The sequence below is a fragment of the Chrysochloris asiatica genome, unplaced genomic scaffold (assembly GCF_000296735.1).
Source record: "Chrysochloris asiatica unplaced genomic scaffold, ChrAsi1.0 scaffold00116, whole genome shotgun sequence".
Classification (NCBI taxonomy): domain Eukaryota; kingdom Metazoa; phylum Chordata; class Mammalia; order Afrosoricida; family Chrysochloridae; genus Chrysochloris; species Chrysochloris asiatica.
The window spans coordinates 8,318,591-8,336,007 of record NW_006408634.1 but is presented as its reverse complement, the minus strand read 5'-3'; the positions used below and the strand labels follow the sequence as shown (position 1 = coordinate 8,336,007).

General features: G+C 44.2%; 1 protein-coding gene across 1 annotated transcript; it reads left to right on the top strand.

Annotated features, from left to right (window-relative positions):
* Window positions 1-1,874: 1,874 nt before the first annotated feature.
* Window positions 1,875-10,662, top strand: LOC102842382 (zinc finger protein 343-like). Its single transcript, XM_006868421.1, has 6 exons — window positions 1,875-1,959; window positions 2,134-2,192; window positions 2,720-2,846; window positions 8,725-9,224; window positions 9,468-10,470; window positions 10,553-10,662. Exons 1-6 carry the CDS (start codon window positions 1,917-1,919, stop codon window positions 10,660-10,662), a joined length of 1,842 nt encoding a protein of 613 aa, XP_006868483.1. The 5' UTR covers window positions 1,875-1,916.
* The last annotated feature ends 6,755 nt before the right edge of the window (window positions 10,663-17,417 follow it).

Below are 17,417 nucleotides of genomic sequence, written 5' to 3'. Positions count from 1 at the left end.
AGATTTACAGCCTTGGGAACTTGCTGGGTCCGTTTTCCTCTGTTCTGTAGGGAGTACAGTCACAGTGCACCTTAGAACCAAGGATGGCGATACTTTTTGGACGTGTTACCAGAAGAGACCAATCCCTGAAGAAGGACATCATGCTTGGTAAAGTGGAGGGTCAGCGAAAAAGGGGAAGACCACCACCAAGCTGGATTTGTACAGTGACAGCAGCAGTGAGCTCAAGTGTAACAAAAATTGTGAGGCTAGTGCTGCACTGGGCAGTGTTGCGTTCTGTTATGTATGAGTCACAGTGAGTCGGAATCAACTTGATGATACCTAACAGTATAGGGAGTTCTGATGTGGTGTAGTAGAATAAGCATTGGACTACTAACTGAAATGTAGGCAGTTCAAACCCACCAACTGGCCCTTGGAAACCCTATACAGGGTTGCTATGAGGCGGAACTGACTCAACAGCACCTACCAACAGTAACATAGGGAGTCTTGGTGTGGCGCTGTAAGATAAACACTGGCCTGCTAGCCACAAGGTTGCAATTCAAACCCACAAGCTGTTCCTTGGAAACACTATACAGGATCGCTGTGAGTTGTAACCTACTCAGTGGCACTGAACAACAACATAGGGTTGCTATGAGTGGGAATCCACTTTACCGCACTGGATGCAGGCTTGTTATTATTTGAAATTGCTTTAACATTTTGCCTCGGTGGTTACCTTAGTGAGGGTTATTGTAGGGCAAGGGCACATGAGAGGAATAACCTGACTTTTGAAAAAGGCCTGTTAAAGAAATGTTCTGAGATTCTCTGAAATACGAATCATTTAAAAATACATCCTTCTATTCATGAATATTGGAGCCCTGGTGTGGCGCCGTGGGTTCATGTGATGGACTACAAAGTCAATTTGAACCGCAAGGTCAGCAGTTAAAGCTCACCAGCTGCTCCTCAGAAACCCTATACAGGGTCACTATGGGTTGGAACCAACTCAACAGCACTTAACAACAACAAATTCATGAATATCAGGTTAATTCTTTGGTTGACAGCATTTGTTTGAATGCCCCCACAAATGATCTGGAAGCAATTATACCCACATAGTTGGTCCTTGTCGCCACCTCTGCATGCACCACATCCAATCCACTCTTCTCCTCCCATATCATTCTGTGCAGGAATGTGTATAAAGTCCAGCCCAACCCCACACTCACCAGGAATGGCCTCTTGTCTATAGTAAATGCCGCTTTCCATCTTTGTCCGACATGCTCCTGTGGGGTTTGAATATAATAGGTCTACAGGAATTTAACTCAGGGTTATATTGAGGCTGCCTGTACAGGGACTTAGGAAGGTGAACACAACTAGGACCTTGGGCTCAGGGAGGCAGCAGCCGACTGCTGCAGGCTCTGCTTGGTCTGCAGGAAACTGCCATCATCTGTTTCTCCACAGGTATTGGGCTGTGTCTTGTCTTCTTTCTGACGCCAAGTACCAGAAATTGATCTGGGACATGAAGCTGGAATCTGAGATGTGGGGGCAAAAGGGATGCACTACATTTTGGCATATGAGGGAGAGTGTCATAGAATAGACTTGAGGGCTTGTAGAATAGAAATGACTGAAGGTAGAAACTCCAAAGACCCTGAATGGACCGATCCTCTGGAAGTGTTGATTTTACAATATAGAGTTCAACATTATCAAGTGCTGTCTTCACCCCTTAGGTCCTGCTAGCATGAAATAAAAGGGGTTTTCATTACTGATGTGTGAAGAAGTTACCCCAGGCAGCAGCGATCCATCTGGAGATGAAATACCTTTCAACTGACCCTGTGGCAGAATTTCAAGGCAATCCCTGGATTGATTCTGAGGCCATTACTCCGCCTGATCCATCTGTCCAAGGAGAGCAGGACTGGAAGAAGAGTTTGACTTCAAAAAACAAGGACGATATGCAGACCAGGAAGCAATGGACTCAAACACACAAGACAAAAGGTGAGATTTGTTGATCTGCAGAGGCAACCAAGGCTTTAGGTTCAGATGAGACTATGTTACTGGCCACAACTGAGTCGAGTCAAGTAGCTACTTTCTTCCATCCCATGATCAGAAGAGTGCTTCTTGAACATTGTGGAAGTTTGTTTTTTTCGCAGCTTCTCTTTCTTCCCATAGGTGTGTCTTTCAAGGCTGCTGACGGGCCCCAACAGGAGAAGAGGAGGCCCCAAATAGTGGTGAGTAACAATTTTCTTATTTTTCTGAAATACTGATTCACTGCCCAGAGAATCGGCCTATACTCTGTCTTGAAAAAGTAGAAGATGGTCAACATTTAGTTACCTGAACTCTTCAGAAATGCTCTTTCCAGACCCCAGTTTTCTCTAAGTTCCATCTTCTCCTTAGAATCATCATCATCTCTTACTGCCTAGCCCAGTCCCATCTTGGAATTTCTCCATTATAAATTCTCAAAATCCCTTCTTGAATTCTGCTTATCGCTCTCAGATGGATTCACAAATCATTTATCCAGTGAAGTCACATGTGTTTGAGGGCCAGGATGTCTTTTGTGCATCAGTGATGTTCCTCACAGCTTTTGTCACAGAGCTGGATGTCCAGTCATGTCCAGAACAACTATGGAGAGCTGTGTTGTCTGAAAGAGTTAGATGAACTTCTTCAGATGCAGGCTTTTCAGGACCACCAATGAAACTCCTCTTGTTGGGAAGAGTGATGGTGACTTGCTGTGCCTTGACTTTATCGCTTGTTCTAGGAACCAGTTACAATCGAGGATGTCACCGTGGTTTTCACGGAGGCAGAATGGAAGAGCCTGAGCTCTGAGCAGAAGAACCTCTATGGAGAAGTGATGCTGGAGATCTACAGGAATCTGCTCTCGTTGGGTGAGGATGTGCTGTCTTTTTTTCCGTATTAATTCAACAGATAATGTATTGGCCACCTTTAAGGTACCACATGATCCCTGGTATTTAAGCCATAGTATTTAAGCACTCGATTGCTACTTGAAAGGTTCATCCTGAGAGAAAGATGTGATGGTCTGTTTCTGGAAACCCTGTGGGGCTATTCAAGTCTCATGACAGTAGTCTTTTTTGTTGTTGTTTTCTGTGTGTCATAGGTTCCTGGAGAGTGCAGACAGATGTATTAATACATTTAAACCAATATGTCACAATATTACCATTGCATCTTTTAATCACTATAAAACATTCATTAGTCATTTTTCTTTTTCTTTTTGCATGGAGGCTATACCTTACCCTTAGAGCACATCTTCATTTAGATTAGCCACATTTCATGTATTCAGGACACATGAGAGGGGTTCAAAACATCGTGGAAATATGCCAGTATCTTTCTATCCCATTTCCCATGAACTTTTTGAAACCCTCTGCGTATATGAACAGTGGCCACTGTATTGGTTATTACATTTCTAGAGAAATCATGTAGAGAAGAGAGTCACCTTTTTGACGACACAACCCAGTTACAGGTATGAGTTTCCATGTAAAAGAGTGATACAGATATATATTGTTCTGTTTTCATCATCTTTGACTTATTTTATCTGGTTTGAATTAGCCCCAACATGAGCGGGTTCCATCAAACTCAGTAAGTATAGTCCCCAGTTTATGACATAGTCACGTTGTTAGGGGCTGCTGTACGTCTTCCCCGTCCTTTCTCTTTGTACATCTTTTATAGTCATAAGGAGCCCTGGTGGTGTAGTCATTTCAGATCAGGCAGCTAACCTCAAGGTCGGCAGTTTGAAACTACCAGTTGTTTTGAGGGAGAAAGATGAGTCTTTCTCTGCTCCAGTAAAGACTTACAGCCTTGGAAACACTGTACATAGTCACTATGACTCAATAGCACAAAACAACAACTCAAATCAAATTAGATTTAGGCCTTATTTTTATTTTTCTCTGACCCTAGTATTATTTTCTTCAATGTTAATGTAACGATTCAGATGGAAATCTAACATGGTATTGTTCTTGTTAGATGCCATTGAGTCCATTCCAAACCATAGCAACCCTCTGCACGACAGAATCAAACTCTGCCATAGTCTGGCCATTCTCCCTTCTCAGGAGCATTCTGATTGTACTTCTTCCAAGACACATTTGTTGGTTCTTCTGACAGTACATGGTCCTATCAGTATTCTTCTCCAAACTGTAATTCAGATGCATTAATTCTACTTTATTCATTGTCCATCTTGCACATGTACATGCATATGTTGTTAAATTCCGTCGAGTGGGTTCCAACTCATAGCAACCCTGTATAGAGTTTTCAAGGAGTGACTGGTGAGATTGAACTGCCAACCTTGCGGTTCAAATCCACTGTGCAGTCCAGTGCATTAACCCACAATGCCACACCATGCATATGAGATGATGGGAAATACCATGGCTTGGGTCAGGCACACCTTAGTCCTCAAACTGCTAATTTTGTTCTTCAAAGAGGTGTCTTGCAGCAAATTTCCCCAATGCAATACATCGTTTGATTTCTTAGCTGCTGCTGCTGTGAGCATTGCATGTGGAGCCAAGAAAACTAAGTCTTTGACAACTTCAAGCTTTTCTCCATTTATCATGATGTTATTTATTGGTCCAGTGGTGAAGATTTTTGTTTTCTTTACCTTGAGGTGCAGTCCATACTAAATGCTGTAGTCTTCGATCTTCATCAGCAAGTATTTTAAGTTCTCTTTTCCAGCAAGCAAAGTTATGTCTTCTGTATATCTCAGGTTGTTAATGAGTCTTCCTCCAATCTTGATGCCACTTTCTTCTTCATGTAACCCAGCTTCTCAGATTATTTTTTCAGCATACAGATTGAATAAGTACGGTAAAAGGATACAACACTGGCACACACCTTTTCTGATTTTAAACCAGTCAGTATCCCCTTGTTCTGTTTGAACAACTGCCTCTTGGTATATATACAGGTTTTTTATGAGCACATAATTAAGTGTTCTAGAATACCCATTTTTTGCAGTGTTATCCATAGTTTGTTATGATCCATACAGTTGAGTGCCTTTGCGTAGTCAGTAAAGTACAAGTAAACTTCTTTCTAGTATTCTCTGCTTTCAAGATCCATCTGACGTCAGTAGTGATTTCCTTCGTTCCACATATTCTTATGAATCCAACCTGAATTTCTGGAGCTCCCTGTTATGTATTCCTACAACCCTATTTAAATTATCTTCAGAAAAAATTTTCCATCGTGTGATACTAACTACATTGATGATTTCTGCATTCTGTTGAATCACTGTTCTTTGGAACAGGCACACATATGATCTCTTCCAGTAAGTGACCAGGTAGCTGCCTTCCAGATTTCTTAGCTGGAAATTTGTGCTGCATCAGTTCATTAAAGCTTTTCAGTTTGTGTTCCGTTAACTCCTGGAGCCTTATTTTTCACCATTGTCTTCAGTGCAGCTTGGACTTATATCTTCAGTTCTATCTGTTCTTAATCAGTTGGTAACTCTGGAAATGAATGACTATCAACCAGTTCATTTTGATATAGTGACTCTATTCCTTCCATCTTTTTTTGATGCTTCCTTTCTTGTTTTTTCTGATTTTATCTGGTTTGAACTAACCCCAACTAGTTCAAACTATCAATGATTTATTGATCATTCAATACTTTGTCTGTAGATTTAAAGCAATTTGTCTGTAGAATAAAAGCAGCTTGAGGCTTATATGCTATACATATATGTTAACACATGTATACAAGAGTGAATAAAAAATTATCAGCACTCTCGCTGTGGAATTTATTTTAATAAGTAAAATAAATTTAGAAAAGACAAGTACATCCTTTTGACATAATCTCCTTGCTTTTTTCTTCAGTTCCTTCAGCTTGAGAAATACTGAACAAGCTGTTATCTTGGTCTCTGCATACTTAATTATAATACTTTGACTTGTCTAGCTATCCTTTGAAATTTCTGATCAACTCTTTGTGTCATCATTCCTTCCATCATTTCTTCAAGCTTTAGCTTCTCCGTGTTCAAGAGCAACTTTCAAAGTGCTGTCAGGTCAGTTCCAACTCATAGTGACCCTGTAGCAGGAGCAGCTAGTGGTCGGAACTACTGACCTTGTGTGGTTCACAGTCCAATGCTGATCCTGACTTCATTCACTTTGGTGTTTTTTTTCTTTCTTGTCCTTTTAATGACATTTTGCTTCTTCAGGTTTTAGGTTCTTTTTTGGGGGGGGAGGGGAATAAAAAAAATAGAACTTTTATTTATCATTCAGTCTCTCCCTCTCTTTCTCTCTCTTTCCCTTTATGTATGTATGTGTGTGTATATATATATATATATATATATCAACACATATATACAAGAGTGACTGAAAAATTATCAGCACTCCGGCTGTGGAATTTATTTTAATAAGTAAAATAAATTTAGAAAAGACAAGTACATCATTATGACATAATCGCCTTGCTTTTCAATATACTTTGTCCATCTGTCAACAAGCCTTTGTATTCCCTTATTTAAAAATGTTTTAGGCTGAGCTGCAAGTCACGAATGCACCGCTGTCTTCATTTCTTCATCAGAGGTGAAGCTTCGTCCTCGAAGCGCTGCTTTCAGGGGACCAAACAAGTGAAAGTCTGATGGAGCAAGATCAGGACTAGAGGGAGGATGTTTTAACAACTCGAAACAAGGTTGAGTTGTTAGTTTTGTCAGAGTGTCAACAGTGTGGGCAGAGGTGTGTGGACGTGTGTCGTCATGCAAGATCACAATGCCCTTGGCTAGCAGTCCTCTGCGTTTAGGTTTTATGTTCTTGATGTCACTCCACAACTTCTCTTCTTTAGTGTCTAATGCATCATCTGTTCTTGATGGCATGTTTGATCAATTTCAGGCTGATGGAGTTGGTAGAATTCTTCCATTTCATCATAAATGGTCTTAGTGTTTAGTGGGTAAATTTGAATAATAGTGGTATTAACTGGTCTGCCTTTAGGCATATAGTGATTATACTGTCATAGACAGCATTGATTGTATTTAAAGATCTTAAAATGCTGTTTTTTTTAAGAGGAATGTGATGCCATCCCTCTTGAGTTTGTCATTCCTCGTGTAAATCAGATGGCTATCTTTATTCTCAATGGCCAATACCAGTTCATTTCAGCTCATAAATGCCTAGGATATTGATATTTATGTGTTCTGTTTCATTTTTGACTACCTCCAATTTTCCTAGTTTATACCTCAGACACTCTATGTCCAATTATTAATTGATGTTTGCAGCTGTTGCATCTCATTTTGAGTTGTGCCCCATCAGCAAATGAAAGTCTCAAAAACTTACTAAAAATGTATGTCATTAAGGGCAACTCAGAGAAGGCAGCTCTTCCCCATAGTGTTTTGAGGGCCTTCCAGCCTGAGGGACTCCACTTCTGAGACTACATCAGACAGTGTTCTGCTATTCATAAGGTGTTCAGGGACTACCCACCCATTCAGAAATGGTTCGGCTCTCCTTTCTCCTAGTCTGTCTTAGTCTGGAAGCTCTGCTGAAACCATCTGTAATGGATGATTTAAAAATACCCATCACATGGTTTCCAGTATCACAGCAACACAGAAGCCATGACAGTATAACATAAGGGCAACCGAGTGGTGGAAAATACTGCTAATGTAACTTGGTTCAAGTTAATCTTGATAAGGAAAGCCTGGATCCCTTTCCTTGTTTAACACTATAGCGCTCTGAGTTGTCTAGTCTTTCATATCTCTCCTGTGGAGTTTGCCTTTGTTTCTCTTTTCTTAAGACTATAATGGTCCAGAGAACTTAGTCTCAAATACACTCTTTTTCTTCTTGTGTTTTCACATCCTTAGGAACTTGTGAACTTTTATGTTTTGACGTATTATAATGAACCTCATCTGTATTTCTGTTTGCCTACACAACATCAAGCTCACCAGCCTCTCGGTGGAAATCCTATACAGGGTTGTTATGAGTCAGAACTGACTCAGCGGCGCACAACAACGATTACAACAGCACGTCAAAAGTTTATTCTCAATCTTGTCAGAATTTAGGAATTTCCCCTTCTAAACCAGTCTTTTTTTCTTCATCTTATTCATGTTGTGATGTCTTTTCTTTAGTATACTGTTAAAAATAAATGTGCCAATTCTCCCTGAAATAATCTTGAAAGACTTCTCAAAAGAGACATTTCGATCACCTTAGGCTAAGTAATTTCATAACAAAACCCCAATAGTTTACTACTAGCTTATACACTAAATGATCATTTCACATTTAGACAGCCGTACCTTGTTTTATTGCGCTTCCCAGATAGGCACCGCCAGGGCTCCTTCTGAATTGCAGTAGAAACTGTAGTTTGTAAAAATGGAAGATAAATGAACGGTTGAAGGGAAGCTTATTGTATTGTGTATTTTGTCAATTACAGTATGTTTTTGTGAAGTGCTGTCAAGTCAATTCCAACCCATAGTGACCCTGTGTAAGGTTTCCAAGGAGCAGCTGGTGAGCTTGAACCACCAGCCTTACAGTTCAAACGACTTTGTAATCTGATGCATTAGCCCACAGCACCACACCAGGACTCCAGTAATTACAGAATTACAGTATAGCAGTTTGTTTTTTGTTAGTTGGTGTTGAGTGGATTCCAACTCATAAGGAATCTTCCTGTGCAGATTAAAAGTGTGAACTTCCAGAAGGAGATCACCAGACCTGTCTTCCAAACCACCAGGTTTTCAGCTTGTCATCAAGTTTGTGTCATCCAGGGTTTCCAGCAGTGGGTTACTGTCTGCCGTAAGAGAAGGGAGACAGCCCAGACCACCCAACTCATGGCTGCTCTAATGGAAAACTTTTCTCTCTTCAGTAGATCCAAAGCCGGACACTCATCCCTGTTCCTCCAGCCTTCTGGCTTTCTCTTGTCAGCAATTCCTCAGCCAGCATATACTTCAGATCTTCCCAGGCTCCTGTGCAGTACATCCCTCCCATCCACAGAGTTCCAGCCCAGGCCATCAGAAGCAGCCAGAGCAGCAGGATTCTGATCGGAGCTGCTGGAGTGAAAACACAGCTGGTCAGAGAGAAGATGTTTCCAAACCTGTGTGTGGGAGGACAGGGGAGAGAGAGGCTTCCAGGGCATTCTCCAGCTCACCTCAGAGACAGTCAGCAAGCCCTAGTGAAGACCTCACAAGGTTAGGAATAGAGCCCAGCTCGGCCCAAAGAGTGACATATGTGGAAACAGATAAAGCGCTGAAGGAATTACAAACCTCAAGATTTGGAGCAGTTGACTATAAAGAGGATGGAGCTGACTATGGCCTGAGATCAGACTTCATGGCAAAACAGAGGCCTGTCTTCCGGAAGAAGTCCCATGTGTGCAGTGAGGATGGTCAAGGCTTTGACCAGAATTGGAACCTTTTTGTTCACCAGATGACACACTCAGGGAAGAAAACGCATACATATGAGGAGTGTGACCAAGATATTTCTTGGCAGTCAGTCCTTCTTCACCAAAGGGCACACTCAGGGGAGAAGCCACATGTTGGCATTGAGTGTGGGCAAGGCTTTAGCCACACACCACATCTTGTCACACACAGGAAGACACATTCGAATTTGAAGGCATATATTTGCAGTGAGTGTGGCCGTGGCTTTGCCCAGCAGTCAGGCCTCCTTAACCACCAATGGACACACTCAGGGGAGAAGCCACATGTGTGCAAAGAGTGTGGCCGAGGCTTTAGCCACAAGTCAACTCTCATCACACACCAGAGGACACACTCAGGGGAGAAGCCATATGTTTGCAGTGAGTGTGGCCGAGGGTTTACCCAGAGATCACTTCTCCTTCAGCACCAGAGCACACATTCAGGGGAGAAGTTGTATGTTTGCAACAAGTGTGGCCGAAGCTTTCACTGGAAGTCAGGCCTCCTTTACCACCAGAGGACACACTCAGGGGAGAAGCCCTATGTTTGTAGTGAGTGTGGCCGAGCCTTTACCCACAAATCAGGTCTCCTTATGCACCAGAGGACACACTCAGAGGAGAAGCAATATGTTTGCAGTGAGTGTGGCCGAGGATTTATCCAGAAGTCAGGCCTCCTTAACCACCAGAAGACACACTCAAGGGAGTTGCCGTATCTGTGTAAGGAGTGTGACCGAGGCTTTACCCGCAAGTCAGGCCTCCTTAACCACCAGAGGACACATACTGGAGAGAAGCCACATGTGTGCAAGGAGTGTGGGCGAGGCTTTAGCCACAAGTCAACTCTTGTCACACACTTGTGGACACACTCAGGAGAGAAGCCCTATGTTTGCAGTGAGTGTGGCCGAGGCTTTACCCAGAAATCAGTCCTCCTAATGCACCAGAGTACGCATTCGGGAAAGAGGTTATATGTTTGCAGTAAATGTGGCCAAGGCTTTAATTGGAAGTCAGGCTTCCTTTACCACCAGAGGGCACACTCAGGGGAGAAGCCCTATGTTTGTAGTGAGTGTGGCCGAGATTTTATCCGGAAGTCAAGCCTCCTTATGCACCAAAGGACACACTCAGGGGAGAAGCCACATGTGTGTAACGAGTGTGGGCGAGGCTTCAGCTCCAAGCAAAGCCTTGTTAGACATCAGCGGGCTCACTTGCGAGCTGCCCTATGTTTGCCGTGAGCACATCTGGGGCTTCAGTCATAATTCTGACTTATCAGACATCAGAAAGCAGGCTCAGATGAGAAGTCTTATGTTTGCCATAAATGTGACCAGGGCTTTAACTGGGAATCATTCCTCCTCTTCCACCAGAGGATGTAGAATAGAAGCTCTGTGCAGAGAGAATGGGTGGTAACTTGGAAAATTGGACATCAGCTTCTTTTTGGGGAGGAGAAGCATTATGAGGGCAGAGAGTATGAGCCGCTTTACTAATAAGTTGGACCTCTTACCCTTTCAATGCCAAATTCAATCCTCTGAGTTTTTTGGTTGAAATCATGTTTAAATAGAGGAAGACATTTTGATAATGTGGGTTTTGATACAGTTAGTGGTGCTATAAGGTAAGCACTGGACTGCAAAGTCAGTTTTTTTTTTTTTTAATGTTTTATTGTGAATTATGTTATAGTTTACATGGGAGAACATTAGTTTTACATTCATTCTATCATATATTGTCTCTCATTGCCATGGTTACAATCCCCTCCATGCAATCCTACCCCCTTACCCCCCAGGTCTTCAGCACCCAGTCACTCTCCCTCTCTGGATCTGAAGTCTCCAGCTGCTCCATCACTCCACGTCATCATCTCTGGCTCCTGCAAAGTCAGTTTTAACAGCAAAGTCAGTAGTTCGAACCCACCAGCCGCTCCTTGGAAACCCTACACAGTGTCGTCGAGTCAGAACATCGATGATGCTAACAACAGCTGTGTCCTATTGTTGTTACGTGCCGCCGAGGCGGTTCTGACTCATAATGACCCCATGTAAGGTTTTTGAGAGCAGCTGGTGAGTTTGACCTGCAGACCTTGAGGTTCAATCTGACCTTATGGTGGAGTGCTTATCTTGGATCCACACAGTAATGCAGGCCTCCACCAGATGGCAGCATGCACTAAAAGGGAGCTAGCGCCTTCCCGCTGTACCTTTAGGTGGAAAATGTAGGTGAATTACCCTAGGGTGGGCACTGGAAGATACGCACTGGGATACCAGAGTGGTTTGAACCACAAGATTGACAGTTCAAACCCATTAGCCACTCTTTGGAAACCCTATACAGGGTCGCTATGTTTTGGAACCAACTCTGTGACACTTAACAACATGTTCCATAAGTCACAAACAAAACTAGGTTTACCCATTCACAGAGCTAGAGCTGAGCACCTTCAGGACAAGATGTACTGGTCGAGTATGGTGCTTTGGAGAGTTATTAGTAAAACTAAAAGCACTTTGTACCACAAGCAGGATAGAGACCTTGGGAACACAGGGCTGAGATGCTGGGGGCCAGAAAGAAGCATGCTTGCTCACACTGCTGAGAAGAGGCTGCCCTAATCGAAGAACTGTATTCTGAATATTTTCTAATCTTGAATTGGTAACCTATTACCTCCCTAATAAACCGCATAATTGTGGGTGCTGTCTTTGAGTTCTGTGTGGCTGTTACAACGAATTATTGAAGCCAAAAATTGGTGTCAGAATTGGTAAAAAGGTCAGAGGTGAAGGCATGTCTGACCTCTGCTGCTGCGTCTGAAATAAAAGGGAAGACACAAATGAAATAAGTAAAGTTGGAAGCAGGTGGGACACAGCACTCTGATGGAGATACTGCAGCTCAGACCTAGTGCCGCGAGTTTATTTTATACACAGCTTAAGGGAGGGTAAGGAGTACAAGAACATCTTGAACTGAAGGAGCCTGCAGTAAGCAGAGCTTTATCAGAAAAACTGTAACTTGTAGTAGCAGGCCAGAACACAGATTAGAGCAGCTAAACCTGGGTGCAGCCCTATGTCATGAGCCACAGCTGACAAGGAGCATCTTTGGTGGTCCACAATTCAAGGTCACGCTTTGTGACAACCAAGAGGTCAGCTGTAACCCTCGGTTAAACTGTTCCCAGGCTGTAGACCTTCAGTTCAGTTGCTCCCAACACTCTGCCTCATTGGAATCTGCTGTGGGCTGTTGATCTTCTCCCCCTTTGTGAAGTTACAGGAGGTCAGAGATTTCCATCATGTTTGTATAAGTCAGTGTATTCAGAGGGTGGGTTGGGCTGCTACTCAGATAACAATTTTGTCCAGGTTACCCACGCCAGCCCTACCACTGGACTTCTTACCTTCGTTCATTTAATCTCAATAACCAAGGGCAGCCTCATGGTGTGCATTTTACAGAGGAGGAACCTGAAGGACAGAGATGTTAAACCTCTGGTTATCCACTGAGAGTACAGCATTGTCTTTGAGAACATTTTATGTCAGTTGACCATGGTGGCCCCAAGACGATGGTCCTGAGGCCCCAGATTTAAAGCGTCAGATGATGAGCAAGAAAGCGTTTTCCTGAGTGTCCAATGTATAGGAAGACCACACCCCCAAGGAAACTTCCTTTCAGTTGATTAGCTGCTCATAGTAGTCCTCTTATCATGGGGGATTACTAAATTTAACCATCACACCACTAGGAACCCTGACCCAGTGAAGTTGATACAAAACATTCACTGTGTTATTGTTTTCTTGGTTTCCATTTCAGAATTCTCTTTTATCAGTGTAAAGGAATTCAGCTGAGTTTTGCATGTTGATCTTGTACTCTTCTCACTTTGCTCTATCAACAAGTTCCAAAAATTTTATTATTTGGGTTTTTTTTTACACACTATGGTCATAGTGTCTGCATATAGAGAAAGTTTTACTTCTTTGCTAACTTGGATGCTTCTGATTTTCCTTTCTGGCATTACTGCTTTGGCTAAGACTTCCAGCACAATACTGAATAGGAATGATAATAAAAGGCATCCTTGTCTGGTTCCTATTCCCAAGGAGAAAACCTTAAGTCTCTGTTGAGACTAATACAGGGCTTTGATTTGATATTGTTGTTGTTGTTGTCAGGTGCCATCGAGTCGGAACCGACTCATAGCGACCCCATGCACAGCAGAACGAAACAATGCTCGATCCTGGGCCAACCTCACCAACGCTGCCACCCCTGAGTCCATCAACGATGCCACCTGGCCGATCCATCTCGTTGGAGGTCTTCCTCTTTTTCTCTGACCCTCCACCCTACCCAGCATGACATCCTTCTCCAACGATTGTTTCCTCCGGACTACATGTCCAAAGTAGGAGAGACGAAGCTTAGCCATCCTGGCCTCCAAGGAGCACTCTGGCTGCACTTCTTCCAAAACAGATCTATTGGTTCTTTTGGCAGTCCATGGCACCCTCAGTATTCTCCTCCAACACCACAACTCAAAGGCATCAATTCTTCTACGATCCTCTTTATTCACTGTCCAGCTTTCGCATCCATATGAGGCTATTGAAAACACAATGGCCTGGGTCAGGCGCACCCTAGTCCTCAAGCTGACATATGCCCTTAATTATCTTGAGGAATTTCCCTTCTAGTCCTATTTTGTTGAGATTTTTTTCATGAATAATAGATGTTGTTTTTATATATTCTTGAGTTGGTTCTGATTCATAGCGACCTCTGGTAGCACAGTGGTTACAAATTGGGCTGCGAACCACAAGGTCAGCAGTTTGAAACTACCAGCGGTTCTGCGGGAGAAAGATGAGGCGGTCTGCTCCCTGTGTAGGGTCACTATGAGTTGAAATCGACTCCACGGCACATAACAACAACAACATGCACAACAGAACAAAACACTGTCCTGTCCTGAGCCATTGTCACAATTCTTGTTATTGAGCCCATTCTGCGGCCACTTTACTGATCCATCACGTTGGGGGGGGCGTCTTCCTCTCATTTGCCGACCGTCCACTTTGTTGTTAAGTGCTGTCAAGTCAGTTCCAACCCATAGTGACCTTGTATTGGGTTTCCGAGGAGCAGCTGGTGAGCTTGAACCACCACCACCCTTGCGGATCAAACCGACTTTGTAGTCCAGCACATTAACCCACAGCGCGCCCCACCAGACCCTCCACTTTACCAAACACAATGTCCTTCTCCAGGGACTGGCCCCTCCTAATAATATGTCCTTAGTGTGAAAGACGAATGTAGCCATCCTGGCTTCTGGTTTTGCCCTTGTTACTTCAGATGATTTTGTTGTCATGTCCCCCATTTAATTTCTTATTCTGTTACAAAAGACCTCTTTAAAGTGTTAAAGAACAAAGCTGTCAGTTTGAGGACTGAGGTGCGCCTGACCCCAAGCCATGGTATTTTCAATCACCTCAGATGCATGTGAAAGTTGGACAGGTTGTGCTTGAGTACAAGTAAAGTGTTCTGGAATTCCCATTCTTTGCAATGTTATCTATAATTTATGATGATCGACACAGTCGAATGCCTTTGTATAGTCAATAAATCACAGGTAAACATCTTCCTGGTTTTTTCTTCTCGGACCTTGTGTGCCATGCAGTTGGTTCTGATAAGCCGGTGGGTTTGAACTGCCGACCTTGCGGATCGTTCAGTGCTTATCCTACAGCGCCACCAGGACTTAGACTTTGGGAGCCTGCTTTGCTTTCCCAGTCGGCTTTCCTAGGCGAACTGAGGCTGAGCTCAGGGATCTGCCGGCGGCGGAAGGAAGGGAGCAGAAAGCCTCATCTTTCTCCTGCTGAGCGCCTGATGGATCGGTTCAAACCCAGACCTAGTGGTTCGCAGTCCCATGCTTATCCTACAGGCCCACCGCGCTCCCGATACGAGGCTGAAGCCCAAGAACTCAGCTCTGTTTTCAATGGGAGGGGGGAAATAAAGGTCAAAAAGCCAGTTTTCCAAAAGGCTTAGTTCGGGAGGCCAGAGGCCAACCGGAAACGCCTTAACGTCATTCCGCACGCCGGGAAGGCGTGTGTGGGCGCGGCTTCTCGGCGGCAGTCTCTGGGGGGCCTGCTGAAAGGAGGCTTCAGCGGGGAATTGCTAGCTGGTGGAGGAAGATAAACTGGCCAGGCTGTTGTCCGGTAAATTCCCCGCGTGGCTTAGAAGCGGCTCTTGTGACACCCATGGCCGCGGCGGATTCTGGGGACGGTAGTTCTGACGTAACTCCGAGGTGCTGACAGAATGGAGCGGGGTCCTGGCGGATTCTTGACCCCAGAGTGCCTATTCCCGCGCGGTGAGGGGATCAGGAAAGGCTGGGCCTGGCTTTAGGGCCCGAGGTGGAGTTCGGCTGATAGGGCGATGGGGCGGGCGGGGGCTGCGCCCTGGTAGTTCATACTGGGTGTTATGACTTGGGGGATGGGGGCCCGGCCCAAGGCCTGCATTTGGGGCAAAGGAATTGAGTAAGACACAGCCTTGAGTTAGTTGCAGGGCATTGGGGCTGGGACGACAGTAACCTGGAAGTTGACATTTGTTTTTTGGAAAGGGGTGATAAATAGTCTGGGAGAAACCATTCCGGAATAGAGAGGGTGGCTGCGATTGTGCATTTCCCCTGGTAGTTTTGGGGTACCGGGGATAAGTTCAGCCAAGAACAAATAGATTGACATGCCTAGTTGGTGGGGCATGGCTAAGATTGATAGAACCTCTGGTGTTTTGGTGGAGAGCGCTGTCGGGGTTCCTATGTTGGGGTCTTGCCTGGACAAAGGGGTGCCTTGATGAAGCGTGAGTTTCAAGAGGGTGGGAGATCTGGTAGGTGAAAGATATAGATTAAACACAAAACAGACACAAAGAAGACAGACACACAAGTTTGATGCATGTCTGGAAAGGCTAGAGAGAAAGAAACACTCTGAGACCAGAGTGGATGCAAGCTGACAGGCAAGCTAGCATACAGGACTAGCTTTACCTCAGTCTTTTACTCCTTTTCAGATCAGAGAAATCAAGGCAGGAGGTACAAGTTTAATGTGATTAATTATTTGAAGAGGGTACAAAGTGATTTCACAGAATCTCATGCGTAATTTGGATCTTAGAAAATTATCTTGTGCTCAGAAAATTATCCTGTGCTCATATTCTTAGCCAACCATTCTTCCGGAGTTAAAGGCGCAGGCAAGCAATTATTGGTTTAAACTTTAACTTCATGGCCCCCGTAGCCCAGGGCAGCGACTTGCAGTATCCTATGAGCTAATGCTTATTTCTATATTAAATTTTTGGTGGTGAAGAGACAGACAGAGCAGTGTTAAGAGAGTCAGCTAAGTGTACATAGCCACCGTGTACAACAGGACCCCCAAGGAGAGCGTCAGGATCAAGATGATCATGCCCAGGGGTGGTTTATGGAGGTTGCTACTATTACAACTTAATCCTTTTTCGTAGTCCCAAAACATCTGTTCCTGTCCAAGAGTTGTTTGGGGAAGTTTAACTGACTCTGCCTTAGGAGCATTCTCTGTACGGTTGTCAAGCATGGATACCAGCAGCTCATGTTTTAGCTTAATATTGTACACAACTGAGTAGTTACCCAGATAGTAATTATTACATTCTGCCCAAACTGCCACTGCTTGTTCCTCAGAGACCTTGCCTCTGATAACAGCGCGCACAGCCTGTACTGCCAAGGCAGTGACATTTACAGAGGAGCCATTAACCAAGACAAAGTGCGTATTATTACTGGACTTAAACATTCTTCCAGAGACTACAGCTACCGGAGTTGAAAGCAAGAAAATCAGATAAAGAACACACAATACAGCCATAAGGAGAAATTGAATAGTGTTAGCCAGGAGGTGAGTTCGCCAAAGGCCATGTGCCCGGGCCCTCAGGAGTTTTACATCCTGGTCCATAAGGGCCATGACTTGCAGATCCGGAGTGGGCCCCTGGTCCAGAGTCTTGTCAGTCTTCTCATGGGGCCACAGCATCTCCGGGTCTGCATATGTCGTCACCGACAGAGCACCTGCTTGGTTTCGCAGTTCCTGGTAATGGCGGGAATACGTGACTTCTTGCGCATTCCCACTTGGTTTGGTTTTGGTTGGGCCCCAAAAGGAGCTCTTCAGTTAGTTTGAAAAGCCAGTGGATTGAAGTGCTCCACTGACAAATGATGAGTCAGTCTGCTTTCAAACGTCCCGGGAAACCCAATGGGCCACTTCTCTGCCCTGCATGGTTGATGG